This window comes from Ambystoma mexicanum, chromosome 6p, assembly GCF_040938575.1.
Source record: "Ambystoma mexicanum isolate Mex_15411 chromosome 6p, UKY_AmexF1_1, whole genome shotgun sequence".
In the NCBI taxonomy this organism is placed as follows: domain Eukaryota; kingdom Metazoa; phylum Chordata; class Amphibia; order Caudata; family Ambystomatidae; genus Ambystoma; species Ambystoma mexicanum.
Window position 1 is genome coordinate 464979361 of NC_090935.1, and position 14436 is coordinate 464993796.

Below are 14436 nucleotides of genomic sequence, written 5' to 3' on the forward strand. Positions count from 1 at the left end.
TAGATACAAGACAATAGCCAGCAGGAACTATCACTGGACTCAGTTTGCTTTGAGACAAAACAGTGTTTTAGGTCGTGTAGTATTAGCTGTTAATGGAAAGAGCCACATGACTACTACAGGAACTGTAGGAAATGTAGTGCCAAGATTGTCTCTTGCAGCCAAAAGTGCACTAAACGAGTTCAAATTGTGAAAAAGGGCCAACAACTAATGTAACGTCACAATCTTAAGACAATGCTTAGGTGGGTGCCCACTCATAGTAAAAGCTAAATTCTGTGAGCCATAATTTTTTTTACTACCATATAAAATATATTAAACCAATAATAACTCCAAAGAGGGAGAAAAACATAATACGGTGCAGTAGACACAGGAAAAAGGACAGCTAAAATTAACACTGATGTGCCAATAGTTCTCCACTTGTGCAACCGTCAGAATTTATCAGCATTATTACATCCAAGTACTCTGCAGAAAAGACCACGAATACCCCTGAAAAAGTTTTAAAACTATACAAATTGATCCTGAAATGATTGCACTAACCCCAAAATAGTAGCAATATAAAGTGATTAAAAATAAATCTCCCATATATCGGCCATACTACTAATCCATTTGTGGGCTGGTCATTTTGTTCTGCCATATGTATTTTTCAGTTCTGTATGGTATCATTTTTCTATTAAAAGCTGTACACAACTTTGCTGATACTATAGGGAAAGATGTGCCAGTTTCGGTCATTGTTGTCATACAGTTGCTGCGTCAGCTAAGCTCCGCCTGCTGTGTATCTCTCGACAGTTCTATTCAGGAGTCCTGAATCAGGACTGCCTGTGGCTATGATATCTCGAGCGCAGTGTCTGTCCTTCCTTCGCCGTCTCTTAAAAGCTCAGCAGAACGACCGTGATAGAACACCTAACTGCTTAACTCCTGGTTCTTGTGCGCATGCGTTTCTCCTCTCCCAGTTTGCGCCGTAGCTTTTTGACCCTGACGTGGAACCGTAGGCAGAGTCAGAGTGTAGACAATCATGGCGGCCTCAATGTCACTGCTGCTGAGACAAGTCATGTGGAGTAGGAAAGCAGTCGCAGGGATGCTGCTGAACCGTACCAGGTAATGACATTGGGAATCGTTTTTTTCGGGGGAGGGGTGCACCCTTGTACAGGTACCGTGTACGTCCGCACAGCTTGCTACTCGGGCAAGGTACGTGTAAGTTTCCACGAAGCACCCGACAGAAGGCATTCTGCAACGGTACCTCTCTACTGGTGCACGCATATACCGCAACTGGGCTTTTAAGTACACCTGCAACCTCACACACCCACTATCTGACATCTTGGCACATAAAAGATTTGGCAGAGGCAGTTGCCACCAGTCCCACGTAATCATGCTCAGGTTTGCCAATTCTTGGTTGTTTAGCCAACACTGCAAGATATGGTTGGACATTCATTTTCTGTTTTTCATTACATATGTGGCACTTCAAATCCCAGCATGCAAAAGAGCTGTTGGCTAAAAAGATAGGACTGGATGACGATGATCCTTAAAAGGCTTCTATATAAAGTGGCAGTTAACGTACATATCCTGCTCCCCCTAGCAGGAAAAACACCCACACTTGCTTAGTATGTATGCTGCTAACATACCCCCATTAATACTGTCACATTTTCCCTTGCATACTGCCACTGTTACATCTGCCAGCATTCGCACTCAAGTAAACCCACTTTCGTCCTGTCACGAACACCATCCTTTCACGGGCACACCCTGCGCATCTTGCTCGTGCAATCTAGGCACAGGTGGTGTTTGTTTGCTACCAGGCACAGGTTGATCTACTGCATCCTAGAAAAGACACAACCGCTCACCCTTCCCCCGCACATAGAACCACGAAATGGAACATGTGGGATACAGTTATAAAAACTACTGTTCTGGATGAAATCCACATTGCTTATAGCTCAGGGAGTCTGTAGTGTCACAATATTTTATTGCACAAGTCGCTCTGTGTACGTATTAACAACTGTGTAAAACTGACACCACATTAATAAAAGTGCGTCCTCAAATCGACTCATAATACACACAATAACATAAAACAACTTTCAATGTGCTCATGCACACAGTTACTCATACAAAGGGGCTCGTAAACAATTTGCAGCTATATGGCATAACAAAAAACACCATAACACGATTTTATGAACCCCAAACATTGTTTTGTTCTAAATGGGTGAATTTACACCCTTAACACAACAGTACATAGATATGTGTGTATAGTTCTTAACAACACAGAATATCAATGGCTTACAAAACAAACTCACTGTGCTCAACTAGCCTGTATACACTATGTTTAGTTGCACATGACCTTAACACACAGAAGTATGTGTAAGTGCCAACCCAAGTAGTGTGGTAAGGACCGGAGTTGTACTCGGGCCCAAACTACTCAAATGAACGCTAGTTTCGAGGATCATCTGAATGGGAGGATTTAAAATTTTCATCAAGGGTTAAAAAAAAAAAAAAAAAAAAGCTGGCTTCTAATGCGCAGTTGGGGCGCATTTATGTATGACCAAAACGCCGGTTAACACTCGGCTCCTCGTATGTATGTATACATTTGTCTCTTTTCCTTTACCAGGCACTGTACGGAAGCAGCTCCAACAAAAAGCAAATAACTGTGCTATCAACACACATTGACATTGCCCATAACCCTCCTGCAGCTTGCTGCAGGTTCACCCTTTGGCTCCTGGCTAAGCGACAACCTTTGCAGATTGGTACCATTCCCCATGCTAGCCTGGATCCCACTATCCCCACCTTTGTCTTGTGTCAGTACAACTCCTAATCTCCTACTGGTGTAACTCCTAATCTCCTACTGGCATACCTTTCAGTATCCTATGAAGGGCGCCTCTGTCATTCTTTTACACGTATCAATTTTGCAAATATGACAGTGAACTTTCTTGCAGTCGGTGCGGGAATACCACCCCGCGTCGCTGAAACTGCATCTTGCAGACAGGTGCATCTCCTTTTGCGGCTGCGGCCGTGGCGGGATAGTGTGCCCTGCCATGGCCTGGTGGGAAGGGGGGCCCCGGCTCAGCCCCACTTTTCGGAGACTGCCGAGGCCTGGCCCCGGCTGGCCCTCTCCCACTTATAGCACTGCACATGTTGTATTTGCCCCTAACGCCAATAAAAAAGTCATGCCACGGTATGACAATATTGCCCTGTGTGCTGCACAAGCATGGAGAGGCATACTAGGATTGTGTGTTCCCATATAGGCATTACTCCTGGAACTGGGAATTACCTCTATTAATGCTACAGTGGTTATGCGGCGTGGAGTATTGTATATTAATGCTAGCAAATAACCTAAATGCCCCCTGTTAGCTATACTCGAAACAATCACAAATCGGGAGGGCTCCATTTAAACAATCCAATGAGGAGTCGTTCGAGGTGGATTCCGGATTGGGAGCTGGGAAAGCATCAGCTAATTAAAGAATTCACAGGAAAGGTGAGAGTGCGGGATTCGGGAAAAAACCATGTCCACCTGATAAATTTGAAACCCTATAAAGCTTTTGTTGAAGTACGAACTACTTGTATGATCTCACAAAAGTATTTAGTGAAATCTCCTTTTCCGGCTGTGGGAAGATTTATCATGTTGCTACAATTAAACCAATTACCGATATTAGAGGTTTGGGGCATGAGATTGGGGATGCCAATTGAAGAAAGGGGATGTAGTTTATGCCAGTTGGCTACATTATGGAATCCACCCATGTTCTAACGAGCTGTAGCAAGATGGGCAATTTATACATGTTGTACTTGGGTGAGTATGTTCACAATTTAAGATGTAATGAAAGGTAATGCTTTCTGGAGGAGATGTCTAATAGCCAGTGATAACAAGATGAATATGTCGTTCTTTAAATTCTGGCAGAGATTTAACCTGTTACTTATTGCAGTAAATAAGTTATTTATGAGCGTTGACTGTACGGTTAGAGTTACTTTAGGAAATATGAGATACTGATGCTTAATTATGATTGGAAGAATGTTATATGATTGTAACAATGTAATTTTATGATTTGATTTTATATTTATAATGTGAAAAGTTCTTTAAACTATAACACAATAAATAAAAATACTAAAATAATGCATACATGCATGCAACACACCAATCAATAAAATTTCTTACCTGTTTCCGTCTAGACCAGCTCAGGCCCTACCCCATCTACGCCTCTGCATCTCACGGACAGTTTAGTTAGGCAATGCATAGCTAATCATTGGAGGCATGGACCAACTAAAAGTTGAGCCCAGCAGTAAGCTAAGCCTTAAGCGTCCAGACAGGGGATTTACTGATATCATGTCCTGGGCAAGCTTTTGCTCTTTGCACGTTTGCTGATGCCGCAGTCACATTCAGGAAAGTTTCTCAGTTCGGAGAGCGGTCTATTTACTTTACTTTTAAAGTTTTTAAATAAATACAACACTCTCTGAGGTGAGAAATGTGGCAGCTTCTTGACGTCTGAGCCCGGGCTGGGCCTCAAAGGAGAGTGAATACTGCCGCCCCAAAGTGGTAGGGCTTTATCCCGCCCAAGCCTGGCGCCGCCCATGTGCATCCCATGCAGCTCTCTAGTATTCTCGGAGCATTCAGCCAGTCTCACTAACTTCCGCCTGTCATTAACAAAGTTTCAACTTGCATCCTGGTACAATCATTACAGCCAGACATGTATTTGCACCAAAATGCCAGGGGTAGGAGAAGTGACATCATGTGACCCTTGACCTCTGATGACATCACAGGAAGTGATCCCATTTGACCCTTCCTCCAAGTGACCTAAACGGGAAGTGATGGCACACAACCTTTCACCCCTTGACAAAGCAGGAAGTGGCATCACATATCATTGTTCCTCAGTACACTAAGAAAAATATGGTTACAATAACACTGCAGTATGATATACATTTCGTACAAGAATGGATCACCATATGTAGTGGTAATATCAGTGTGTGAAGAGTCCTGGAGTCATCACCGATAGCCAGCCTCAAGTCTCCTCCAATATGACCAGGGTAAGGCCGACTCTATCTGATCTTGACCCTGGGTGTGGTATTCTGAGGGTGGATTACATGGGAGGAGATGACTCCCTAGGGCAAGGGTGACTCCAGCAGGAGGGAGCAGTGTTTTCCTCTTGTGAGGAAGAACCCATAATTCTAGAGTTTTTGATGGCATGTTGTTATTAAGAACCATTTAATTATAAAGACCTGAAACCTACTGTTGCCAAATATTTCAAACGCAACTCTATACATGCTCCATATGTGTATAATAAGTCTAAAACACATTTAACATCTAATGTTTATGATGATTATTTAAATAAAACTGTTAAACAACTTCAAACTATCTGAAATTTCCTTGGACTTGAAGTCCCAGAAATCTTCAAGTACTGAGACGAGGAAGAGGAGCAAGGAGTTGTTATGGGGTGAATGTGACACCAAGTACAACGTGCAGTCTAGTTGTCAGGATCAAGGTTCGCTACGTGGGACACTTAAATTTAGATATCACCTGCAAATATCAGATTGGAGAGAGGAGAGAAGCCGCAGAGTGCGCAGAGCAGGAAGCAAAACCAGAGGCAGAGGTAGACTCACAGATGAGCCTTGGGGAGAGCAGGAAATGTTTGCTGGTAAAAATCTGGAGGCGTTTAGGACTGTAGGAGAGGAACTCCGGTGGAGCTGTAGCGGGAGCACTGGAGGGACTGGTGAAGGTGAACTGTGTGCAGCGGGACCAGAGGAGATGCAGTCCTGTAGAGTGGCAATGGTTCCATCGGTGAAAGAATGAAATGCCAAAGCGGGATCCGAAAGAGACTCTGCCAAAATGGGGACGCCTGCCCAATGAAAACTCTTTGCTGCAGCTGCACGTTACACCGGTGAGTGAACCCAAAAGAGTCGGGGTCCCAGGACGTGGCAACTCGTTAATGAACACTTGGAAAGCATTTTTGAATACCGACCAAGTAGAATTGAAAGCAAGGGCAAAAGTGCTACAATTCTCCTAATATTAGATGTCAATTTGGGTAAACCTGGGATAAGCATTGCCAAGAGATGTTGAGAGAAAGGTTGGCAGACAGAGCTTGAACAAACCCTCATGTATGGTGGAATTTGGAATAAGTAATACCTGAAGTCAAAGTTTTATTATTGAAGAAGTGCAACTGTGTTATATCTAAGAGGAATGTGAATGTTACAGAAATACTCGATGAGATACAGATCAGGTAGTGAACCCTTTGGGACCAGATAGCTGGCAGGAGAGTAGACCAGGAGATTTGCATGAGTCAAAAGGGAGATCATCTTGGCAGGGGAGTAAACCAGGATATCTAGAGATTCAGTTGAGAAGTGTCCTGGCAGGACAGTATACCAGGAAATCCATTTTGAACGGGAGTGTTAAAGAGAATCTTTATCATATCAAGTTGTTGTTTAAATTGAACATTTTGTCAACCAGAAAATTAGAAAAGACTTGCCTTTTGCAATGCTTCAACCAGTGTTGTGGAAAAGCCACCCTAAAAAACTAGGAAAGACTGTCTTTTGCTATATTCAAACCAGTGTTGTGGAAGAGACATTTGTTTTGCCATTCTGAGGAAAGTATTAAGTGAAAGAGACCTGTTCATTTCCTTTTAATAGACTACTGTTGAAACAGAAAGTTTTGAACAATTTTCCTGAAACAATTTACGGGAAGGGAGCCAACCTTGGACACAAGTATTGTTTTGTTGGAGTTATATGTTTAGGTTTTTACAAATATTTGTTGAATTGAAATTAGAAATGTTAACCTTGCACCTTTTTATTGTGTATGTTAGTGTGAGGGTCAGATTTAGTTTTTAGATTTTACATAAGGTCAGACTGCTTTAGTTTTATTGGAAGGGACATTCTCTTTAGGATAGGGAAAGGTAGGCTTTATCCAAACTCCTTTTAGTTAATACAATTGGCTGATGTTGAGAATATTTCCACTTTGTGTCCGCCTCTCATTTCTGACCCATCACAGCCCATATTACCAAATTACTGTGAATGTAAGCAGACGTCCAAGGTCAAATGATGCCATGCAATGGAAAAGAAAATGCATGTATCTGTTGCATGAAATGAGTCAACAAATTCAACCCTTAGAAACAGAGCCAGAACCAACCGAGCCAGCTGTCGGGGATATGCAAAAAAAACAAAGCAAATAGATTGTAGCAGGATATATATATTTACAGGTGTTGGAAGTTATCTGAAGCATTTTGATTTGTTACAGTTCTCGCATATTGAGTGCGGGAAGGAACGCAGAGGGAGAACCTCATTCGTTTCCTCCCCTTTGGCTCCAGAGCACATGGAGACTGAGCCAGCATAATGAGCCCATGCCCGCCACAAGCCCACGTTCCTCACTAGTAGCAGTGTGCTGTCCATGGTGACTGCATGAATATGTGCCGTGTTACCATATAAGAACATAATCCTGTTTGTTGGCTTTAATGCCAGTAATACTATAAGAAAACATGTCCAAGCTGGCTCTGCCAGTATCCACACATAACATACTCCTGTTGGCTTTGCCATTAAAAGGCAATGCCTTAATACGAAAACTTGTCCCAACTAGCTCCAATGTAGATCAGTCTAGACACGCAATAACACTTATCATGCTTGCGTTATCAAAGTTGCCCAGTAAAAAATGTCATATCACAGTAAGAAATGGCTAGCACACCCACGTCCATTTCAATATATACATTTGTAAAATATACCATGCCGCCCAGGGCAAACGGGTAAGCACCGAACAGACCCAAGCAACCTCGATTTATCATAGCATCATATTATTAACAGTACACTTCAGAGCAGAGGAAACGCTGCAGGCCCCGCCACCACTGACTGCCTTCCCCATCCTTCATTCCTTCCCCAGGCGAAAAGATCACAATGCACATCAGGAAGACACCGGGTAGGGTTCTGCTAAAGGCACCTGCCCTATACACCCATCGATAAACCAGAATGCACATGTCCCCTAAATTATGTGCACACATCCACCATGTGCATCGCCCTGCTAATTTCTGATGCATTTTTATCAAGTTCAGAGTGGTGTGGGCACGAAAAACTATTCTTGACATGTTTCTTGAAATGATATATACGTTTGTCAAGGCCACTAAACTAAAAGAACACACATTCTCAGTGTGGTATGTTTGTTGTATTGGAAGGTATTATTTTGAGATCTGGAGTGGCAACACTGAAGCTTTCAAGGGCAATCGGCTTTAATGGATTTTCCTAGTTGTGTGCAAAGATCATTGTATTGGTGGGCATCATTACTTGAAGAATTATTTCTGGGAATTTTAATCATAACCTCCATCCAGCGTTAAATGGTAGTGTTCCTTTCCCATTCCATCAAAATTAAGATGCATTACTAGCCAACTTCAGAATGACGGCATAATCCATCAGCACTGGCTGCTGAGGAAAAGTCACTTCCTACATCCCCAATAAGGTTTGATATTTACTCTAGTAAATAGTATGGTGTAGAGCGGCCTTGCAGAGAAAGCAAGGGGTGCCATTGCACTGCACGTGCATTGACTTTGCCTAACGGAATTACCACCAATGTTCCCGCTCCGCCATACTACGAGTATGGCCATGGAGTGGAAGATTTACCTCCAGCAATGCAATTGCGTAATTCCGCCAAAAAAAACCCCATAGGGCCTCATTACAAACTTATCGGTCTGGAAACAAAGGTGCCGGTAAGCTTACTGGCACCATTGTTTCCGGACTGGCATATTACAGGTCTGCCTGCCTGAGCCGCTGTGCCTGACAGGTCTGACCCTGGCGGGCACAGCGGCCATGATAGGCAGACCGGTCATGGAAGCACTGGCACCGTGGGCAACGGTGCCGATGCTTCCGTGTCCCCACTTCCATAGATGGGACATTTTAACGGCGCCTGACTTTCCGGGCCGCCACAATTGTAATCTCCTGGTGGCACCGGAAAATCAGACGCTGGTAAATATTTACAGGTCCGGCGGCAACTCACCCGTAGCACTGGCAGGATTACCGCTGGACTTGTAATGAGGCCCATAGAGTCCTATGGACTCATAAAAAAAAAAAAAAGGGGATTTAACCATCACCGCCAGACCAAGTGGCGGTAATGGTAATTCAGATGGGTGGTATTCAGGCAGAATTACCGCTGGAATACCACCCAACTCGTAATGAAGCCCATGTTCTGGTGCAAAGGTGAAAATAAGGCACAATTACACTAGCATGTCATCAAGAAAATAGTCTGGAGCAGGAGTTGTCGGAATCAGAGGTGGTTTGTAATCTATAATTACTTTAAGCAACATTATCGATGTTTACCTGAAATACAGGTGGCCACTGTATTTTAAGTAAGCGGTGTAATTGTCAGAGTTTATATTTTGAAAACATTTCATGAACCTCTCGGTATGTTTCTTAAAAATATTATTAGACAATGAATGGGGGCCTTGTGCAATTACCACTTATTTCAGGAATACAAATGACTCAAATGTGAACAGTTAAAGCGGTTCAGTAATCAGCAAAGTTCTGTCTGAATAGGTGAATCTTCAGAGGCCTTCTGAGTATTAAATAATTTGGAGAGAGCCGGATATGGAGGTGGAGATGGTTCTGGAGCCTGCAGCAAGTTGTGCACGTGGCTCATGAGAGTAAGAGGCACCCTATAGTGGGATAATTATACTCTGAGCATCGCCTTAAGGCGAGTAGAACAAGAACAGTTTTAAAAAAAAATGTCATTGAGGGAATTAAGGAACGGGTGTCTGCAGTCTGTGATGAAAATTGTCAAGTTGTGATGTGACTCATACTGCCTTCCTGCATCATTATGTGGGCGGCTCTGAGTTTGTGCGAAACTGCATCAAGAGGGACGTTGGGCTAGGCAGGGGGTTGGGCGAAGGGGTTACTTGATATGGGATTTTGGCAATTTGCCGTTGGTTGTCGTAATAAAGAAGACTTGTTTAGATCCACTGCGTGTCCCCGTATTTATGGCCCTGTCGGGGCCTCACCTGAAGATCCGTTCTAGTAAGCCCTGTGTTGTGCTAACACAGGGGACTTCACAATTGGCGACGTAGGTCACTACATGAATGAGATTTGACGTGTTACACGGGTCTGTGCACCTCCATATGCTGTTGGTCAGGACAAGGATGATGGGTATTTAAAGCAATATATAAATACTGGTAGCCCGGCACCGACAGAAAATTGCATATCTGCATGAACGTGCACCTTTCCCCTCAGAACCTGTTTACAAAAAGAAAAAAAAAATGGGGGGAGGAGGAAGATAAACAAACGGGAACCCTGCGCCGTTAATGTTAAGAAAAGTGAAACGTCACAGAAACGCGGCATGGTAACTTTGGCCTCGGGTGGACAATCCTGTGAGGATTAACTCTTGACAACCCACAAACCTTGACTTAAGAAAGATATAAAGAAAAAAAACATATAAAACAAAAAACTGTGAAGAAGCACCTGTGAGGAACCAAGTTTCTAGCCATGTCAGGGGAAGAGCCTGTGTCCACGTCGGGGGCAGGCCTATCATTTGAAACTACACCTCATACCAGTGGAGGTTCACAAATACTACATCTACTTAATGCCTTTTGAGATTAGAGATACCAGTAATTTAGGGCCACGGTGGGCAACCTGGCTACGTGATTTTAATTTATCAGGTAATCACGGCAAAAATGTCGCTGGTAAAAAAAAATTTGCAGCAAAAATGCTGTGATTTGACCCGGTAAAGTTGTACCCCATTATACCATTTAAGGGGAGCAGGGTTTGCGGGGGAGTCCCTGCTCCCCTTAAATGGTTTAATGGGTTCAGGGGTTGCGGGGGTGTCCCCCGCATCCTTTACAGGGTTGCGGCGGCAAAACCACAGTATTTTTGCAGCAATATTTTGTATTCACAGCCCTTTTTTGCGACGATTTTAAGACATGGAATCTTTAATTTCTATGTAGGTGCCATTGGACTACAAGATGACACCAGTCTTAAAAACATGCTCTCATGGCAGTGGGTCCTGCAGTAAGAGATATTGTAGGAGAACTAATACATCTTGACACTGCATCTTACCAAGAGCTGCACACCCAATTAACAGAATATTTTACACCACTAACCAACGTGGATTATGAGAGACACACACGGCAAGAGAAGGGAGAGTCCATAGACAACTTGGTAATGAGACCACGTATCAAGTTCAAGCATTGTGAATTCCATCGATATTCCAATGATGAAGCACTTCGATCCCAAGTAATAGCTGGATGTGAATCTCAAAGTTTTCGCAAAAAACTATTACAAAAGCAACTTTCACTTGATGAAATTCTTTCCCTAGCACGCATGGAGGCAGCAGTGGAATCCCAACTGGATAATCTTAAGGAGGTCAACTTGCAGACAAAATCCTCTGGTCAGGAAACTGTTAACACATTTGTCTCCTCTGCTCATTCCCTTCCAAATCGCCCTGAGGCCACATGTTAGATGTGGGTACGTATACCCACATGCAGGAGAATGCCCTGCTCTTGGACAGAAATGTGCTGCTTGTGGGGGTTATGATCTTTACTGGGCCATGTGCAAAAAACGCCCCCATCCAGCCCAGTCTCAGGAGAAGTTTCAAAGAGTCAAGAAAAGTTGCACTGGCAAATGCGCACGAAGGAGGCCCAGACACAGACCTAAGATGGCCCAGGCGTGATGAGAAAGACACCAAGAAAGTGTATTCCAGAGAAGAACACAGACCCTCTGACATCTTCCGACGCAGAAGATCAACGTAAGAAAGGGTATGTGTGGGTCTTAAATAATACCGCTGCAACCAAGCACAGCCATGTTCTCAACATCCAAGTAAATGACACACCCATGGACTTTCTCATTGACACTGGTGCCACAGTATATAATTAGTGAAGAATCCGACAATACCCTCCTGAACGCACCAAAACCTAAGAAAGCCATGGTGGGCATCTATCCATATGGTTCTACCACAACTCTGCCTTGCAAAGGCGTCATCTCGGTCACATGTGCGCACACATCCCACGTCGCTAAAGTACAAGTTCATGTTCTCAAAACAGAAGCAAAAAGCAGATGCATTCTCCGCTTCAAGCAAGACTGCAGTGGAAATGGGATTAGTCCACATCATGTACCAACTGATGGCTCATAAATATTTTACTAGGCCCGGAGACATCGAGGCAACTTTCCCGAAATTGTTCACAGGCTTGGAGGAGTTAAGAATAGAAAAATCCAGCTTCATATCAATCCGCACATAAAACCTGTTGCCCAACACTATCGAGGCATACCTAGTAATATACAAACTCAAGTGGAAGATTAAATTAACAAACATCTCAAGCAGCATGTTATAGAGCCAGTGACTGGACCCACTCCATGGGTTTCACCGATAGTGCCTTACTGAAGAATCTCTGGACGGCTACATCAGGTTATGCGTGGATATGAGAAGGGCAAAAGAAGCTATAGAAAGGCACCAAGTGCCGAGAATCGCAGACCTGATTCACCTTAACATGGAGCCAAGTACTTCTCAAAATTGGATCTCACCAAAGGATATCATCAGATTGAAATAGCACCAGAGTCCAGGTACATTACCACTTTTTTCACTCATTTGGGTTTATTCCAATATAAAAGACTACGTTTTGGCATATTGTCAGCTGCAGAGATCTTCCAAGATCATTTGTCATGTCCTGAACTGTCTGAATTCCTCTGAGATGTGCTAGTATATGGAAAAACCAAGGTGTAACATGATGCAGCTCTTCACAAACTCTGTGCAGCTCTTGAAACAGCAGGACTCGCCCTCAATCGAACAAAGTGTGAATTTGGAAAAGAATCACTCAGGTTTTTCGGACACATATTTTCAGAAAGGGGTATGAAACCGGACCCTGAAAAAGTGACGGCCCTCAACTCTGCCCAGCCGCCACACAACGTTTCACAGCTACGTTCCTTCCTTGGCCTGGCAAGCTATTGTTCACGTTACTTACAAGATTATGCGACAGTGAGAAATCCACTACGCCTACTCACCTGAAAAAATGAACTGTTTGAATGGACATCAGAGTGTCAAAGTGCCTTTTGAGACCATCCGTGATAGCATTGTCAAGGCTGAGGACATGGCATATTTTGACTCCGACAAGAAAACAGAAGTGATAATGGATGCGAGCCCAGTCGGCCTGGGTGCCATTGTGACCCTCTGCAAAACTAGTCGTGGCATATGCGAGCAGATGCCTAACAGAACGGGCCTACTCGCAAGCAGAAAAAGAAATTCTAGCAGTGGTTTGGCCTTGCAAATACTTTCACCTCTTCTTATACTGAAAAGCATTTACAATTATCACTGATCATCAAGCACTTCTTACAATTTTTGGTGTTCCCAAGGCGAGAATGCCTCCTCGTATTGCCAGATGGGGATTATGTCTTCAAGACTATAAATTTGATATGATACACCACCCTGGGAAGGAAAACAACCCAGTAGATTAGCTTTCAAGACACCCTACAGTCTCAGCCCAAGCAGGTCCATCAATAGTCGCTAATTACATGAACTACCTCGTACATCATCAACCATTACCAGTGGAATGGGGCACCATGCGCAAAGAGTCAGAAGAGGACAAAGCTCTAGCCATAATGACTCACTGCATTCAAACCAACAGGTTATCGCACACTAAACCGGCTGCACAAGAACAAGAGCCCGTAAAAGAAGACATCAGAGCACTGGAACTAGTAAAGGAAGAGTTGGCGGTAGTTGATGACTACATGATGAAAGGCTCCAAGATTGTCATTCCTTCTTCATTACGTGAACGTGTGGTCATGGTAGCGCATGAAGGTCACCGGGTAATAGCCTCAACGAAACGTCTGCTGCGAGACAGTCTGGTTTCCAAAGTTGGACATTCTGGTAGAAGAAGTGGTTGGCAGGTGTGATCTGTGTGCACCTGTAGCTCCTCTGCCACACCCAGATCCTGTACAAATGTCTACACGAAGAAATAGCAGTAGATTTATTTGGACACCTGGAAAATATGTATTAGTCGTCATTGATGAACACTCTCGATTTCTTGATGCACAACTCATTGATTCTACTACAGCGACGTGTGACATTCCAGCATTTGACCGAATATTATCTACCTATGGAATACCCAAAGTGCTAAAGTCAGACAATGGGCCAACATTCACAAGTCATGATTTTGAGAACTTTGCAAAATACATGGGGTTCTCACATCGTAAGATAACCTCACATTGGCCTCGAGCCAATGTAATCATTGAACGATTTATGGCCAGCATCAAAAGAGCGCTGCAGATAGCCCACCTAATCAATAAACCTTTTGAGCAGGCACTATATCAACTTCTTCGTTACTATCGCCACACCCCACATAGCACCACAGGAGTCAGTCCCTCTAACCTCATGTTCCACAAGGACGAGACTGCCAGAATGATCAAATCGTCAGCCACTCGCACCTCTTGAAAAACAAGTCCAGGATCGTGATCGGGAGCAAAAGGAGAAAATGAAGGAGAGCTGATTCTCGGTGAGGGGCACAGAGTAGTGTTATAGACCTG

The 14436-nt window shown here is 43.7% G+C and overlaps 1 protein-coding gene across 1 annotated transcript in view; it reads left to right on the top strand.

Moving 5' to 3' along the window:
• The first annotated feature begins 900 nt into the window (after positions 1–900).
• NDUFS4 (NADH:ubiquinone oxidoreductase subunit S4) overlaps positions 901–14436 on the top strand; it is an 807100-nt gene continuing 793564 nt past the window's right edge. The window contains exon 1 of the mRNA XM_069627264.1: positions 901–1092. Within this exon, the coding sequence (XP_069483365.1) occupies positions 1010–1092 (83 nt within the window). The 5' untranslated portion in view covers positions 901–1009. The remainder of the gene's footprint in view (positions 1093–14436) is intronic.